Source organism: Mustela lutreola, chromosome 11, assembly GCF_030435805.1.
Source record: "Mustela lutreola isolate mMusLut2 chromosome 11, mMusLut2.pri, whole genome shotgun sequence".
NCBI classification, from domain to species: domain Eukaryota; kingdom Metazoa; phylum Chordata; class Mammalia; order Carnivora; family Mustelidae; genus Mustela; species Mustela lutreola.
In genome coordinates this window covers 13,682,237-13,698,383 of record NC_081300.1, presented here as the reverse complement: position 1 = coordinate 13,698,383, position 16,147 = coordinate 13,682,237, and the positions used below count along the sequence as shown (strand labels likewise).

The 16,147-nt window shown below is 42.1% G+C and overlaps 1 protein-coding gene across 6 annotated transcripts in view; it reads left to right on the top strand.

Annotated features, from left to right (window-relative positions):
- Positions 1–16,147, top strand: part of ZCCHC2 (zinc finger CCHC-type containing 2) — a 67,473-nt gene that overhangs the window by 39,910 nt on the left and 11,416 nt on the right. For all 6 annotated transcript variants that reach the window (XR_009346147.1, XR_009346146.1, XR_009346145.1 and 3 more), the window contains exons 6-12: positions 2,623–2,717; positions 4,956–5,039; positions 6,694–6,751; positions 8,987–9,122; positions 10,192–10,256; positions 10,815–10,909; positions 15,193–15,321. Coding sequence is in view for 1 of the 6 variants with exons in the window: in XM_059140833.1 (XP_058996816.1) it covers positions 2,623–2,717; positions 4,956–5,039; positions 6,694–6,751; positions 8,987–9,122; positions 10,192–10,256; positions 10,815–10,909; positions 15,193–15,321 (662 nt within the window). In the remaining 5 variants the exon portion in view is untranslated. The remainder of the gene's footprint in view (positions 1–2,622; positions 2,718–4,955; positions 5,040–6,693; positions 6,752–8,986; positions 9,123–10,191; positions 10,257–10,814; positions 10,910–15,192; positions 15,322–16,147) is intronic.

Sequence of the window (16,147 nt, the reverse complement as noted above, 5' to 3'; positions counted from 1 at the left end):
CTTCTTCTTCTGGAATCCCAATTATTCTAATGTTGTTTCGTCTTATGGTGTCACTTATTTCTCGAATTCTCCCCTCGTGGTCCAGTAGCTGTTTGTCCCTCTTTTGATCAGCTTCTTTATTCTCTGTCATTTGGTCTTCTATATCACTAATTCTTTCTTCTGCCTCATTTATCCTAGCAGTGAGAGCCTCCATTTTTGATTGCACCTCATTAATAGCTTTTTTGATTTCAACTTGGTTAGATTTTAGTTCTTTTATTTCTCCAGAAAGGGCTTTTATATCTCTCGAGAGGGTTTCTCTAATATCTTCCATGCCTTTTTCGAGCCCGGCTAGAACCTTGAGAATTGTCATTCTGAACTCTAGATCTGACATATTACCGATGTCTGTATTGATTAGGTCCCTAGCCTTCGGTACTGCCTCTTGTTCTTTTTTTTGTGGTGAATTTTTACGTCTTGTCATTTTGTCCAGATAAGAGTAAATGAAGGGGCAAGTAAAATACTAAAAGGGTGGCAACAACCCCAGGAAAATATGCTTTAGCCAAATTAGAAGAGATCCAAAATCGTGAGTGGGGAGAAAGGGGATAAAAAGAGGTTCAAAAAGGAAGAAAGAAAAAAGAAAAAAAAAAAAAAAAGAAAAGAATTTTTTTTTTAAAAAAGAAAACACCTAAGAAAAATGTAAAAATATATATATATATATTAGATAAACTAGTAAAAAATCGTTAAAAAAGAAAAAGAAAAAGGTAACAGTTAAAAAAAAAAAAATTTTACCCGAAGGCGAGAAAAAAAAAAAAAATGAAAAAGAAAAAATTAAATTAACTGCAAGACTAAAAAAAATCACAGGAAAAAAGCCATGAGTTCCGTGCTTGGCTTTCTCCTCCTCTGGAATTCTGCTGCTCTCCTTGGTATTGAAACCGCACTCCTTGGTAGGTGAGCTTGGTCTCGGCTGGATTTCTTGTTGATCTTCTGGGGGAGGGGCCTGTTGTAGTGATTTTCAAGTGTCTTTGCCCCAGGCGGAATTACACCGCCCTTACCCGGGGCCGGGGTGAGTAATCCGCTCGGGTTTGCTTTCAGGAGCTTTTGTTCCCTGAGCGCTTTCCGTAGAGTTCCAGAGGACGGGAATACAAATGGCGGCCTCCTGGTCTCCGGCCCGGAGGAGCCGAGAGCCCAGGGCCCCACTCCTCAGTGCGCCCTCAGAGAACAGCGCCCAGTTACTCCCGTCTGCCTGACCTCCGGCCGCGCTCCGAGCTCACCGAGCCTGCGACCGGTTCAAGGTAACACGGAGCTGCGAGCTTACTGTCGGCTCTGTCTCTGTAGCCGGCTTTCCCGTTCCAATACCCGCAAGCTCTGCGACACTCAGACACCCCCGATCCTTCTGTGACCCTGCGGGACCTGAGGCCACGCTGACCCCGCGTGGGCTTCGCTCCGGTTTAGCCCCTGGAGCGATGTCCCTCCGCGGAACAGACTTTTAAAAGTCCTGATTTTGTGCGCGGTTGCTCCGCCGCTTGCCGGGAGCCGGCCCCTCCCCCCGGGGTCTATCTTCCCGTCGCTTTGGATTCACTTCTCCGCCGGTCCTACCTTTCAGAAAGTGGTTGTTTTTCTGTTTCCAGAATTGCTGTTCTTCTTCTCTTCGATCTGCCGATGGATTTTCAGGTGTTTGCAATCTTTAGATAAGCTATCTAGCTGATCTCCGGCTAGCTGAAGCAGTCTCAGCTTGCTACTTCTCCGCCATCTTGACTCCTCCGAAATTTAAGAATTTTAAATGAGCATTTAACGTGTTCAGAAGTAATGGAAGGAGGTGTGTATGTTGAGCAGGGCAAGCAGTTTCGTGTGCTGTGTGTGTCATAACCTTGATGAGCTGGTAGTGTCATTCCCTAGGAGGGGAGGAAAGCTGAAAGGGTTAGTAACTGGCTCAGGGCAATTCAGCGTTTAAGTGGATGGGCTGGTGTTCCGATCCGTGAGGAAACTCTCCAGGAGACGGTCCTGTAACTGTGCCCCTTGTTGCTGGGTCCCTTTGCTGAGAAGACTTCCCGCTGAAGTCTTAATTACATTAATAAAATGTGAGGAAAGCTGGTTTTCAAAGATAACGGCTCAGACTCATGGTACGAAGCACAGCGGAAGGAATCATCAGTGAGTGCTGCCTTAGGACGCAGCCCTGTCCGTAACTGCCCGGACCTCCGCGTCCCACAGGTGCAGGCGCCTGGCACCCCGGCGCCCTAGGCTCTTCGGTTCAGTGGGTGGGAAGTGCCTCGTGGGACAGGCAGGTGAGGAAACAGCACCTGGGAAGAAGCGAAGGGATTGCCGTTCTCACTCTGAGCAGAAAGGTGGCTGTTGGACCACTTGGGCAAAACATGGACATCATAATACGTATATATATTTTTTCTGCCAGAATTGCAACCGTACCACTAGATTACAGAAAATTAAAAATACACCTGTGTATTAGATTTTTGCAAATAGGTTTCTTTTGTCCACTTCCTCCTATGGGAAGTGCGTTAGAAAATAATATTCTTTTCCTTAGGAAAACGGTCTGTTTTTTATACGTGAAGTAAACGGCCGTGTGCTCTGGCCTGGGCGTCCAGGCCGAGGCCGGGCCGCACGGCGCTAACACCCTCTCCTCCTTGTGCGCAGGCAGCTATTTTCCACGTCCTCCCGAGCTTTCCTGCAGAGTCGGCGGGTGCACAGCTTCTTCCAGGCCGGACCGGCCGACCCCCTGCACAGCCTCAGTGAGTGCCTCCCCTCGCCTGTCCCCAAGCCGGCACCGGGGTCCCGTCGGGGCAGGGCGGCATTTGGTTGGGAACTTCTGTCGTTGACCGTGACGCTACATGAAAGCTGCTGTCCCAGATCTGCCTGACCCCCGGGCGGAGGCCAGCTCTGTCCCACCCGTGGGTCCCACTCCTGGGTCCTCCTGGGCTCGTCACCCTGGCGTGGGGGTCGTGGAGCTGCCATGCTGAGCGCCTGGTGTAGACTCTCTCAGCGTCTGCCTTTCCTCCTGGGTCCCCTGTTCCCATAATGACCTCCTCAGCCTCCGAGGCTGGAAACCCGGGCCTCACCCTCTTCTCCTTTCCTCTCTGTGCTCGGTCACTGGCGGGCCAGGGCGCAAGGGACGGAGCAGGTCTTCCTTTCTGCCCCTCCTCCCTGGCCTGGTGTCGGCCGTGAAGCCTTCCTTTCCTGCACGCCCTGCGCAAAGCCTCACCCCTCTTGGGTTCTAGCTTCTCACTTCACTTTAACCTGTCCCAGGATTACAGCAGGGATCAGTGGCTTAATCCCCTTCTCACAACTTTAGAAGTTTGCTTTGAAATTGGAGCCGGGCCATGAGCCTCCTTGTACCTTACTTGCTAGTCTCTCTGGCTTGGTGTCCACCCAGTACACCTGCCATTTCCTGTCCCGGTATCTTGGCTCGTTTTGCACCTAAACTTTTAAATGTCCTTCCTTTTGGCACAGCCTGTTAAAATCACACCTGTCTTAGGACCCAACTGAAATACCGCCTCCTGAAGATTTCCCCATTTTTTTTCCTTCTATTCCTGTGGGTTGGTGTTGGCCCTGATGTCTCATCCTTCATCACAGTTGGCCCCGTGTGTCATTTCATGTCATCTTTCTCAACTGCCTGTTTAAACAAATATTTTGCCAGGAACGTGGACATGTGCTTTAGGAGAAAGTGCTGACTTCCAGCACAGCCGCTCTGGCAAGTGGCTCTTCACTTTTTTTAATCTTTTCTTCTGCTTTCAACGAAGTCATATTTTCTTGTAACCAAAGGGGAAAGAAAATGCATATTTCATCATTTTGAGGTGGAAGAAAAAGAGGTTATAAAAAGTAAGATGATTGGATATTATAACCCGGGCTAACTTGTCACAGTTTCTCTCATGAGGCACTTGTGCCTTAAATATTTTAAACAAACAAGTAGCAAGTAGAATGAATGACTTTCAATGACAAGTTAATAAGACAAGATGAACGACCCTGTGGTTAAATTTATGTCTGAATGGTGGCAGTAGCTGTACTTTTTTTTTAAAGGAAAATCCTAATCATCATAGCACTATCTAGATTTAACAGTCGGTGCTTCTGCTTGGACTGAGTGTAAGTATTTTTAAGGAATACTCACTAACTAGCGTCTATTTAATTTTAAAAAAAGCATTGAAACATGCAGTTAAACTTCACATTCAGATTTTTAGCAGGCTGCCTGGGAAAACTGACCCAAGTGAGTAGTGCTTAGTTAAATAATAAAAAACTCATCATGAGAGCTTTACAGTATTTAAAGTATGCGAGCAGCGCTAAAGGTATCAGATTGCTGCGAAATGAAAATGTATTAAACATACATGTTTTGGGATTGTGGAAAATCTCATCAGGATGACCCCATTGTTTCACCAAAGAATACATTGTTGTCAAAGTTCATTGGCACTTCTTTTGAAAAGAATGACTGCTCTACCCTTTTTCTCCCTAGGATAGAGTGTAGTGTTCTATATTCCGACGATTGAGAAAACAAAATTGTTAAACTCCTAAGTGACTTCAGTTTTAAGCTCTGGAATCGCACTGGTCTGTATCGTAATGGAGAAGGCTTCTGGGGCTTTGAGAATGTGTTGGGTGGCCAGCCCATGTTGGCCTCTGAATCACTTGTCCCTGCTCTGTGATAGAAGAATAGAAAGTGACAGCAGACGGAGTCTGGGGAGCAGTGTGACATGGCCACACAGGATCGTGTTTTATAAAAGTAGTAGTTTACAGCACACGAGAGGTTTGCAGTCCTTAGCCCCCAGTGACTTTGGGAAGCACTTACTTGTGCTGCTTCTCATCTGGCACCTGAGCCTGTTTTTATGCTGTCACTTGGGTTTCTTAAAGGACCCAGCTAGCAGAAATGTTCCCTTTAGCATTAACTGTCCATTCTCCCCCTTTTGGGAGAAAAGGAATCCTTCTGTGTGTTTTCTTTTGTTATAGTCTTCCTAAAGATTAATGATACTGAATACTTCCTGCAGATAACTTACAGTCCTCTCTGAAGACTTCTAAAATCTTAGAACACTTAAAGGAAGACAGTTCGGAAGCTTCAAGTCAAGAAGAAGGTAAGTGTGGATTCATTGGAATCAATCATTCTGCCTGATACGGGCACAGGGAGAGGCAAATGGACCAGTAGAACAGTTTAAGGAGCCAAGAAACAGACATCTGGGAACTCGGAATGTGACAGGTGGCATTATAAATAAGTGAGGAAAAAATAGACTAGTCAATAAGTGATGTTGGCTGGCTTTCCGGTTGAAAGAAATATTATCTCATTAGATGTATACTTATGTCAAGCCCAGAAACTGCAAGTGAATAACAAAATATATGTAACATCAACTTAATGTAATGTGTAAATTATAAAAATGAACTTTTAAATGTTAATCATCTGGGACAAGAAGGCTTTCTTGACAAAGCAGAGCATGACTGTAGCAGAGATCTTTCTCATCTAAAATAACTGAACATGTGACCCCAAAACCAGACAATTTGAAGACATTCAGAGGATATTCACAGTTGGAGAAAGACTCTATCCAGACACTACAAATACTCTTTCAAAAAATCAATGAGAACATGGAAATATGGGGCAAAAGATAAAAAGAGCTTATGGAAGAAATTCGAATGTCTATTAAACAGTGTTTAGCCCCACAAGCGGCCTGAAAAATGCACACTGTAAAAACAGTGAGGTATCTTTTCATGCTCATCAGATCAGCAAAGCTTTTTCGAGTGACATTACGAGGGGTATGAAGTAATGGGAACTCTGATCCGCCGCAGATGGGACATAAATTGGTACAACTCATTTGGACAGGAACTTAACACTATGCAGTGAGGTTGGAAGTAATTAATTTTATGCTACTGCCCAGTGGTTCTGCTGCTGTGAAAATTGTTGTCCATGTGCCCAGGGGACATGAAGTCTTCACAGCAGCCTTGCGTGTAATAGCAAATACCTGGGTCTGAGCAGGTCAGGGGCTGTAAGGCTTAATAAACACACGCACTGGAATGTTCCAGCTAGCTCACCCTTGGGGTGGGGGGCGCGTTGGAAGGAATGGAGGAGGCCTTTAGTTGTTTCTGTGATATATTTTTGTTACAACATGGAGGTTAGGGATGCTGACCCCCATGCAGTTGAAGATCTGGGCAGAACTTTTGACTCCCCCACAGCTGAGCTTACAGGAAGCCTTACCGAAAGTGTTTAACACATAGTTTGTATTGTAGGTGTACTGTCTACTGTGTTCTTATAATAGAGTAGGCTAGCAAGAAGAAAATGTTCAGACAATCATATGGAAGAGCAAATAGGTTTCTAGTACTATACTTACCCAGGAGTCAGTTGAATAGACCGGGGGGCTGGGAACGTGGGCGTTTCTTATATTAAGAGATAAGTATTTTTTGAATGTTTGAGACGCTTCATTTTTTTAACAGTTAAAATAAAAGTCTGAAACGGAAGGTCGCCGTTTCATAGTGGCACGTCACAGCAAACTTCCATAGTTTCAGACAAAACCAGTTTGCTCTTAGGTGGCCAGGACCGCATTTGAGAGGATATTTGAGGAAATTCAGTAGTTCAGTATGTCTTTTAAAACTGCCTCTTTAAGGAATTTTCTGTGGAAAATGCTCAGGAGTGTTCTGCATCGTCTGTCAACACTGTTACAGTCCCATAAATGAGTTGCATCATCTTTTTGGATTTTTGCAGAAGCATTTGGCATAATGAGCTGTTTTTTTCCTTTGCTCTAGACGTGTTACAGCACACCATAATCCACAAGAAACACCCCGGGAAAAGTCCCCTCGTGAAGTATGTATCTAATTTCTAAAACGTAAATGTCTTTGTGCATTTTTAATTAACTGGGTCACTTTTACTTGAATTACCGACACATTTGGCTGTAGGTCTGCCATTCTACTGTTTGCTTGTTATGTGTCCCACCTTTTCTGTGTTGCCTTCTTTTTCTCTCCTTTCTGCTGTAGGGTGGCTTTTATTCTGTTTTTCTCTTGTCTTGACCTTGATTATTCTATCCCGTTCTCAGTTCTTCTGGGGGTTACTTGAGAGATAGCATTCTGCGTCTGTAACTTACCCCGGCCCGGTGTGAACTGTGCTGGCACCGTTTACCCCGGAGGACCTTTAATCACTGTCACTTCCCTTTCCTTCTTCCCCATATAAACTGTAAATGTCACGTATTGTTGTTCCTGTATTTTAGAGCTTGCAAAACTCTTTTTCACTCGTGGGTCAGAATTCCAGGGTCCTTTATTCTGGCCTGCGGGTCTTAGCATCGTCTGAGATTTCCTTCTTGCTGCAGAACACCGGAGTATTTCCTGCATCCTGTCTGCCAGTGATGCGTTCACTTTGTTTTTACTTGGAAAAAGTGTTTATTTGGTCTGTATTTTTACTGGATATAAGATCTTAGGTTGGCGGTTACTTTCTGTGAGCACTTTTAAACTCAGTTTTACTGTCTTGCAGTCGAACGCCTTTGGTCCCTCACGTGGTGTCCCCTCAGCCCAGCTCTGGCTCCCCCCGTTGTCTCCCGTCCTGCCCAAGCCTTAAGACTGGCCACCTTCCCCCTTGGGGCATTTGCTGAGTCTGGGGACCGAGTTGTTTGAGAAACCGGCACAGTCCAGAAATGCAAGTTAATTTGTCCCTGGGGCTCAGCACTCAGCTGACTTCAGAGCTCAGCTTCCGATCCTTTGGTTAGATAATTCTGGGAGGTCTCAGCTGCTTTGAACCTCTGCTGCTTCTGTTGGCAGCCTCAGTAACAGACCCTCACGTTGGTTTTTCCTCCTTATCCGTATACTCATCGTTCCTGCTTCCTGGGGTCACCTCCCCTGTCAACCATGCCATGCCAGGTCTGCTTTTCTTTTAATTTTTTTTTTTTAATTTTATTTATTTGACAGAGAGAGAGAGAGCGATCACAAGCAGGCAGAGAGAGAGAGAGGAGGAAGCAGGCTCCCTGCTGAGCAGAGAGCCCAATCTGGGCCTCGATCCCAGGACCCTGGGATCATGACCTGAGCCGAAGACAGAGGCTTAACCCACTGAGCCACCCAGGCGCCCCCCAGGTCCTGCTTTTCTAGGGACGCTAAAGGATAGCCGGCCCTCATCGCTTCAGTCTTCTTGTTATTCTGTGGAAGTTGGTGCACTTTTCAAACTCTGCTTGCTTTTTAAGATTTTCTCATTGTCTGGTTTTTAGCACTTCCCCTAGGACATGTTTGTAACTGTCTTTGACTGAATTCCACTTCTCAAGTCTGAATCCTGATACCTTTTAGGGTTAGAGAAGTCTAAGCCATGCTCTCTTCAGATACTGCTTCTGCCTGATTCTCTTGTTCTCTTTTCTGAGACCTGGATGACTCTGGATGATAGACTTCTCACCGTGCCCCGCGCGTCTTGTCCCCTTCTCCGTGTGCTCTGTGTTTTCTTCCTCTCACGGCTCCGGCCTAGTTTCTTCTGACCAGAGTTCCTCCTCGCAGACTCTGTTAGTCTCTTTCCATCCATTGAGTTCTTACTTTCAGTTCCTTCTACAATTCCAGAGTTGAAATTTGGTTCTTTTTTATATTTTCCAAGATTCTTCCAAAAGGTCTCATCGTCCTGTAGTCAGTGACCTCTGAAGCACTGTTATTTTAAAGGCCCTGCTCAGTACCTCCCTTTCCTGGATTCTTTGAGTCTGTTTCTGTTACGTTTCTTTTAGTTTTCAGTCATGTCCTCCTGTCCTTTTAACATGCCTTAGACATATGCAACTCTCAGTGATCCTCACCCTTTGGGGCTACGCTCCCCTGTGGGTGGTACAGGACAACCATAGCAGAGAGTTTGAAGACCACGTGCATTTGTTACTAATTTACTTAGAGAAAGGGATTAACTCTTAGATAGCTGTGTGATAGTCTTTTAATATAAACTATATTCCCCCGCCCCGAGAGGTCACTAGGCATTATGTAAAAAAATAATATACTGAAGACAGAAAGAGTCACCAGAGCTTCTTCGTGCTGTGATGTAGTAGGTTCCATTATTGAGGGTAAATTTTCATACTTCTGTGAACTTTTCTGATAGCACTATTGGTACAAGTTGTTCTCCATTGGATGGGCTCACCATGCAATATTCCGAACAGAATGGAATCGTGGATTGGAGGAAGCAGAGCTGTACCACCATTCCGCACCCGGAGCACTGTGTGGCCTTAGCTGATCAGGTATTGGAGGGTTTTGTTTCTGTCCTTGCACATCGCTGCTCTAGACGAGTCGAGTCTTCTGTGCATTATTATCTCGGAGAGTGGAGTGTCAGGCGTTGAATGTAAATGTCGGATTACATGTAAATGTAACTGGAATATAAAGTCTGAACTCTTCTGAGGTCTGAAGGAATACCGTGAGATTGCCTTTATTGCTCAGAAATTTAGTACATTTTGATACAAACGCTGTTATGTTTATTCTGACTAGGGATACATTAAACGGTTTTGCCAACAAATTTTTTTTGCTTTTGAAGCAATTAGTCACATGTCAATCACCATCTTCCTGCTGGTGACATGAATTTGGAAACAGACCTTCCCTCGCAAATTGTTGGGGCACTTCCCCTGAGTCTTGACTGTCTTTAGGAAATGCCTGCTTTCTTAGGAGCTGGTGGAGGGAGAGTGCAGAATGCTGTACATGTGTCCGTGAGGTGGGGTCGCGCTGAAGGCAGTGGGGAGCTTACTCTGCAGATTGGGGGAGAACCACGTTCTTTCCAGAAAATAGATGGGTTAACCTGGTTTTTATTTCTGGCCAATGCTCAGATCCAAATGTAGTAACCTTTACTGGAATGCGTTTTTACAAACTAAAGCATTGAAGCATATTTTGAGAAATTGCATGTTACCTTAGTCCTACTTAATGGCCATTTTTGGAGTACATTTGATTATACCTTTTCTCTCACTACTTCAGTGCCTACATCTTCTTAAAGTTGACAAAACCGTTTGGAAGTTTTAACAACGTGGACTTTAAGAGAATACTGTTGAAGGTATAGCAACTACCAGTTTCTTGACTGTGTGTTATTTTGTGGTCAGAGGAAAGAATACAGGTCCATTTTAAAAGCAAAATACAAAGTAGGTATTTTTCTTAGATTAATAATAAGTATTTATCAGAGAATGCACAGATTTTAGTGCTTCAGGTAGGTATCTTTAGGAAGTAGGTTAGAAATCAGAATTTATTAGAATGTTTGATCTCAGAAGGATAACTCCACACTGTGGTTTATTGTTAGTCTGTTTGATTTCTTTTTATTCTTTCCATTAGCATTCAACTGAGAAACAAGGCTTATCGTCAATAAATAAGAAGAAAGGAAAGCCACAAATAGAAAAGTAGGTTCAATGTAACGTTTCCAGTAATAGAAATTGGTAAGAAAGGCAACATGGGGAGGCCTGTTTAGTTGACATCATACAGATGGTATTTTCCGACTAGTTTTCCTCCTATTTTTACTGCAGGGCTTAATTTTTTTTTTAATTCAAAGTTATCAACAAGTGCAAATGATTGAAATAAAGCTATTGCCAAATCTGCTCAGTTTGCAGAGGTTCAGAATTCTCAGATTAAAGGTGAATCTTGCATTTAGATTATAGCTTACTAAAATTTTTTTATTATAAAAAAATTGAGGGGAACTTTATTTTATTTATTTAAAAGTTTTATTTATTTATTTGTCAGAAACAGAGAGCGCAAGCCCCGGGGGTGGGGGTAGTGACAGGCAGAGGGAGAAGCAGGCTCCCCACTGAGCAGAGAGCCCAAATCAGGGCTGATCCCAGGACCTTGGGATCATGACCTGAGCCACGCAGGAGTCCCCGAGGGGCATTTTAGTAATACTACTTAACTGTGTTCTCTAGAGAAGCTTATAAAAAATGTCGCTAACGTGTATACTTTGGGTTTAGGGAGAAAATGAAGAAAACTGACAACAGATTGAATAGTAGAATAAATGGTATTAGACTCTCTACTTCTCAACATGCCCATGGTGGTTCTTTGAAAGGTAAGGAAGTTTTTCTGTTAAATACCCATCACCTAAATGTATTTAGCATGATACCCATTATAATAGGTATTGGAGTGTTGTGTCAAATCTTGATACTCTACTTCACACTGATTGGAATTCGCACTGATGCAAACAGCAATGTCTGAATCAATGGCGTTAATTGAGGACGTAGGATTCAGCAATGGGGGTAAATGTTTCCTTTGCCACAGTTCTACTTACCACCTCCTCCTTCCTCTGGTAGCAACCGGCCCCTCACTTGTCTGCTTCTCAAGCCAGTCACTGCTGGAAGATCTTTTCTACCCTCGTGGAAACCTGTCCTTGTTTTTGTGTAAAGTCATTTTTTGGTTTCTTGTTGACATTTTCCTGTTCTACTGGCCACCCTTCATGGGGTTTTATGGAGCTTTAGGGGAATGCAGATACTCGGATTTTTATTGTGCTAGATTTGTCTACTTTCCATTTACCCACTTTTATTTTAAGGTTTCTTCACTTTTTTTGCTTTTGTATTCATTTGAGAAATATCCTTTCTGCTGGCTCAATGATAACTTTTCAAGGTCATGTTTACTATCAATAGGAAAGATAAAAGAGAATAAAGGGCCATAAACTGGTAGGAGAATGTTTTTTGTTCATGCGTGTACCTAACGCATTTGTTGAGTGGACTGACTCACAAGTTAAGGGTTTTTTAGATGTAAATTTTATTCAAATAATAGCACGCTCAGTTGTGATACAACACGAATAACCAGAATATGTATTTTTAATGGAGTTTGCTTTTAAGCCAGCTATTTATTCAGAGACTGAAAATTGATACAGGAAATAGAGTTACGTTTTGATCCTAAAATCATCTGGCCAACTCATTGAATTAGCCAACTGAACTGTCTTCGGGGGGAAAATGACATGGGAAAAAACCCCACGTTGTTGATGAGTTTATTGTAACACTTAGCTATCTTTGAGGTTTCCTGTGGTAGTGGCAGCTAAGAGGAGGAGGAAGAGCTAAAATAAGAACCACGAAAGGTCTCTGTCGGTGGATGGTTGGAAATGACTTCCGGCACATCTCCCTGTCTCTGGTTTTCCTCCCTCCAGCTCATTTTCTGCACCGCCCACATGTTTGTCTCCTAGATCACTTACCACGTTGGGTCATTTCCCAGTCGAAATTTGTGCCACCCTCAGAACATTGCTCTGTTCCTTGTCTCTCACGTAATGTGGGAACTGCTGCACCCCAAAGAAGCACACCACTCTTCCCTGCTCATTAGCTTCCTCTTTGCAGAGAAGTTCTGTGGACTTTGATCTCAGCCCAGTGTAGGTTTGACTGTTGTACTCCACTAGTTTTGTGAACGTGTGGCCTCTTCGAAGCCTTATTTTTCTCATTTGTAAAACAGGAGTAAGAACCTTTTTCCTTGGATTGTAAGAATTAAATATGGCTGCACGTGAAAAGCATTTCGCCACTGCTGAGCCCTTCGGTGCCCAGTAATTTAGTTCCTTTTCCCTATTCGAAGGTAATTAAGAACTTCTAAATAACATCGCAGCCTCCCAATTCCTTGGGCTCTTTATTTTCCAGTATTCTGAAAATATAACATCAGGATTTTTTTTTTAAATTAAGATTAATTTACATACACTGTATGTAAAATCTCTAAATTTGCACTAATGTCAAATGTAGCTTGAATGTTTGCCGACTGCAATTTAAAAAAAAACAAAACACAGAACCCTCTATTTATTAATGTCCCTTTGAAACATTAGGGTATAAAGAAGGAATTACCTTTAAGCATTCGGTAAACTCAAAATATATTTAAGATTTTTTTCTTTATGGAAAAATCCTGCATGTCTTAAAGTGTAGAAACTGTATTTGAGTTGAAAATACCAGATCCTCTGATGGGGAGGTTGTCTGCATCTTTAAATAACCAAGAGGAGTATTACTCATTTTTTATCTTAAAATTTAACTTCCATCTTGAGTAATAATACATTTATATAGTTCAATATTCTAAAGATACAAAAGGGAGCAAAAGAAGTTCCTTACTGCCTCCCTTCGTGTTGTGTCCTCCCCAAAAAGCAGGCATCCTATTTGTCATCTGTATTCTTTGCAGTATATTTGCTTTTAAAACATCTGTCCACTAAAAGGCTGCTTGCTTTACTTCATCTGCGCTGTTAAGAACTTTGTCCCACTGTATCACCTGTGTTTCTTCCACCCCGTTCTTCCGTTGTGGGTTGTGGCACCCGGAAGTTTGGAGGGGCTGTGAGATAGGTGACCTCTCAGTAGTTCTTTCAAGACATGTCAGAGACTTAAATATCTCCAGCTTCCTCTCATATGGTTCTGTCATCTGACAGACCTACATACTTCTTAGGTCCACCCGAACTTCTGTTGGTTCAAACATACTAATAACCCGGATTTTTACTGTTAGACTAGAATAGGACAAGTTTTGAGGTTTTGTCTTCTTAGTAGCAGGCATAACCTTTTACCCTTTGAGAGAGAACAAATAAAAAAAAAGTATGCTTCTGTTCGAAAGTTCGGACAGTGGGTGGACTGTCCTTTGGCATAATTGTTTCAGCCTCCCCGTCCACGCCTCCTGACTCCAGAGGATCACGTAATTCCTGATGAGAAAAGTTCAAGACTCTGTGCCTTCTGGATCCTCGAAGAGAGGATTATGTTTAGTATAGATTAATGTGTATAGCTCCTGAAAAACTGCAAATGATTATGTTTGACAGTTTGGTGATGAGAGTATTTACTAGCTACGTAATCTAGAGTGAATCATTCTATAAATTGGCATTTGGAGAAATAGCCGCTCTTTTTTTTTTTTTAAACCCATTCCAGAACTTCGGCTTTGAAGTTTCAAAGACTCCACTGGGGTTTCACTGTCTGAGTTAGTGAGCAAATTTCCACTCATCCTACTCCAGGGGCTCTCTTTTAGCATACATTTCTGGTGTGAGAACTGTCCTTGGATCTTTGAGTCCCTCAGTAGAATTGTTCATTTTGTTCATTTTGCTGCTTGAGATATTTATATGCGTGATTTGCGCACATGCCACAGTGGTATAGGTTTTACTTTGATCAGTTTGGTGCCGGGCTGTTTGGCCGCCATGGCGCATTAGATGGTCTTCTGATCGCGTGTTGGCTCGCATCCCTTTCCCTAGTCATGTTGTGACTGGTAATGCAGAACCTATTACCATGCGTAAGTACCCTCCAGCTTACTTTTCTGTAAAACTAATACTTGCCCAAGTCACTCCTCTGCCACTCTTAGAGGCTCATGAGATTTTGTGCCGTTTTCCTTTGGCAGTTTGGCCTTTTATTACCCAAAAGGAATTGCAGCATCTGCATTCTTAATGACTTTATTCTTTAGTATCTCCTTACCATTGGAGTGGGTGGGCTAGGCTAGGTCATCCTTAACCGTACTAACTCTGTTATAAATTGAATACCTTCAGAGGACACAGATTAGTCAGCTAACTAGTTCATTATTACACAAACCATATCTTTTTTCTAAAACATATTTTGTCCAAGCAGTTACCTTTTACTGCTTCTACCAGGTTGCCATAGAAATGGTTCACTCATCTATATAATTCCGAAATGCCTCCAGAATTCCTTATGTGTGGATTTGTACACTAAACACATGTTGAGCGCTTGCTGCAAGGCAGAAACTATGTTAGCTGCTGAGTTTACAGAAATGAATAGAAGAGTTATCTAAGTTTGCTCCAGTGCAGGAATGTCTAATACTAGGTATACTAATAATCTTTCCTCTGTGCCCAAAACAGATATGACTAATTAATCATGACAAGTTCTGTACTATACCCCCTACCCCACCTCGATGTGCGCCTGTTTTCTGGGCAGAACTCAAGGGGCTACTCAGTCTAGATGGGAAGCATTTGAGTCTTTTTAAATACTCAGGCACAGTGATTTCACTGAATAAGCATTTTTGGGAGTCAGTTCTATTCTTGAATTCTATTAAAGAATGTATTTTCCAATAAGCTCTGAGAAGCTAAAATATCTAGACTTAGATAACGGCTTCATATGCTAGGACTGAGCAGTCACTACAAAGAAACTAAACTCTGATTTTTTAAAAAGCCAGTAAGATTGACTTGTTCCCTCTGCTTTTATTTGAAGAATGTATTTGTTATTGTTATTTTCAATTAAAATTGTATTTTAATAATGAATTTTTACCTGGGTCGAGGACCAGCTTTTTAGGTGTTTGTAGACAAACTGAAAGAAAAAAACTTTTATAGCTGTAACTAATTCTAATGGTTCAATTTAGAAATTAATTTAACTACTTAACATGATTTTTAAAAACTAGAATTGTTATTTTTAGATGTGAATTTGGACATTGGATCTGGACATGACACATGTGGAGAAACCTCTTCAGAGAGTTACAGTTCTCCTTCTAGCCCACGACATGATGGAAGAGAAAGCTTTGAAAGTGAAGAAGAAAAAGACAGAGGTTTGCTCTCTGGAAGGGAAATGGGGGTGGCAGAGGAAAATGTATATTGTCTCTTAAAATCAGTCAGACATACATAATTTTATGTTTCTATAAATGTCATTATTGATTTTAAATTTAACTGGTATAAAGGGTGTCTTATAGACCACTGACTTGGCAGTTCCTAGCAGTGTTGATTTTTTAAAAGCTTTATTTCCCTGCATATGAAATTAAGTAGAAAGAAAACAGTCATAATAAAATAAAAAGTTCAGTGTAGAAAAATTAAAAATGTGTGTGTTGCTGGAAGTACTTATTTATGATATCCATATCTTCTTAATGGATTGATCCTTTTATCATTATAAAATATCTTTTTTGTCTCTAATAACAGTTTTTGTCTTAAAGACTATTTTATCTGAGAATAATACAGCACTCTAGCTCTCTTAGGTATTATTTATAGCATACTTCTTTTTCTGTCTTTTTACTTTAAGCCTATTCATGTCTTTGAATCGGAAGTGTATCTCTTATAGACAGCGTGTAGTTGAATTATGGCTTTTTAGCCATTTGCCCATCTCTGCCATTTGAGTGGAATGTTTAATCCATTTAATTTTACTGTAATTGCTGATAACATAGGATTCACATCTGCCATTTTGCTATTTATTTTCTGTATGTATTATGTTTTTAATTCTTGCTTAAACAGAAGCTCAGAGTCAGCCAAAAGTAAGAATGTAGGGCTTTCTCAGGTCTTTCCTGGGCTTACATACAGCTCAAGATACGAGTATGGCCTTTTAAGATTTTTAGGAATATGTGGAAGCTTTTCAAAACTCCTTGTGGACATCTCATTCTTCGTTTT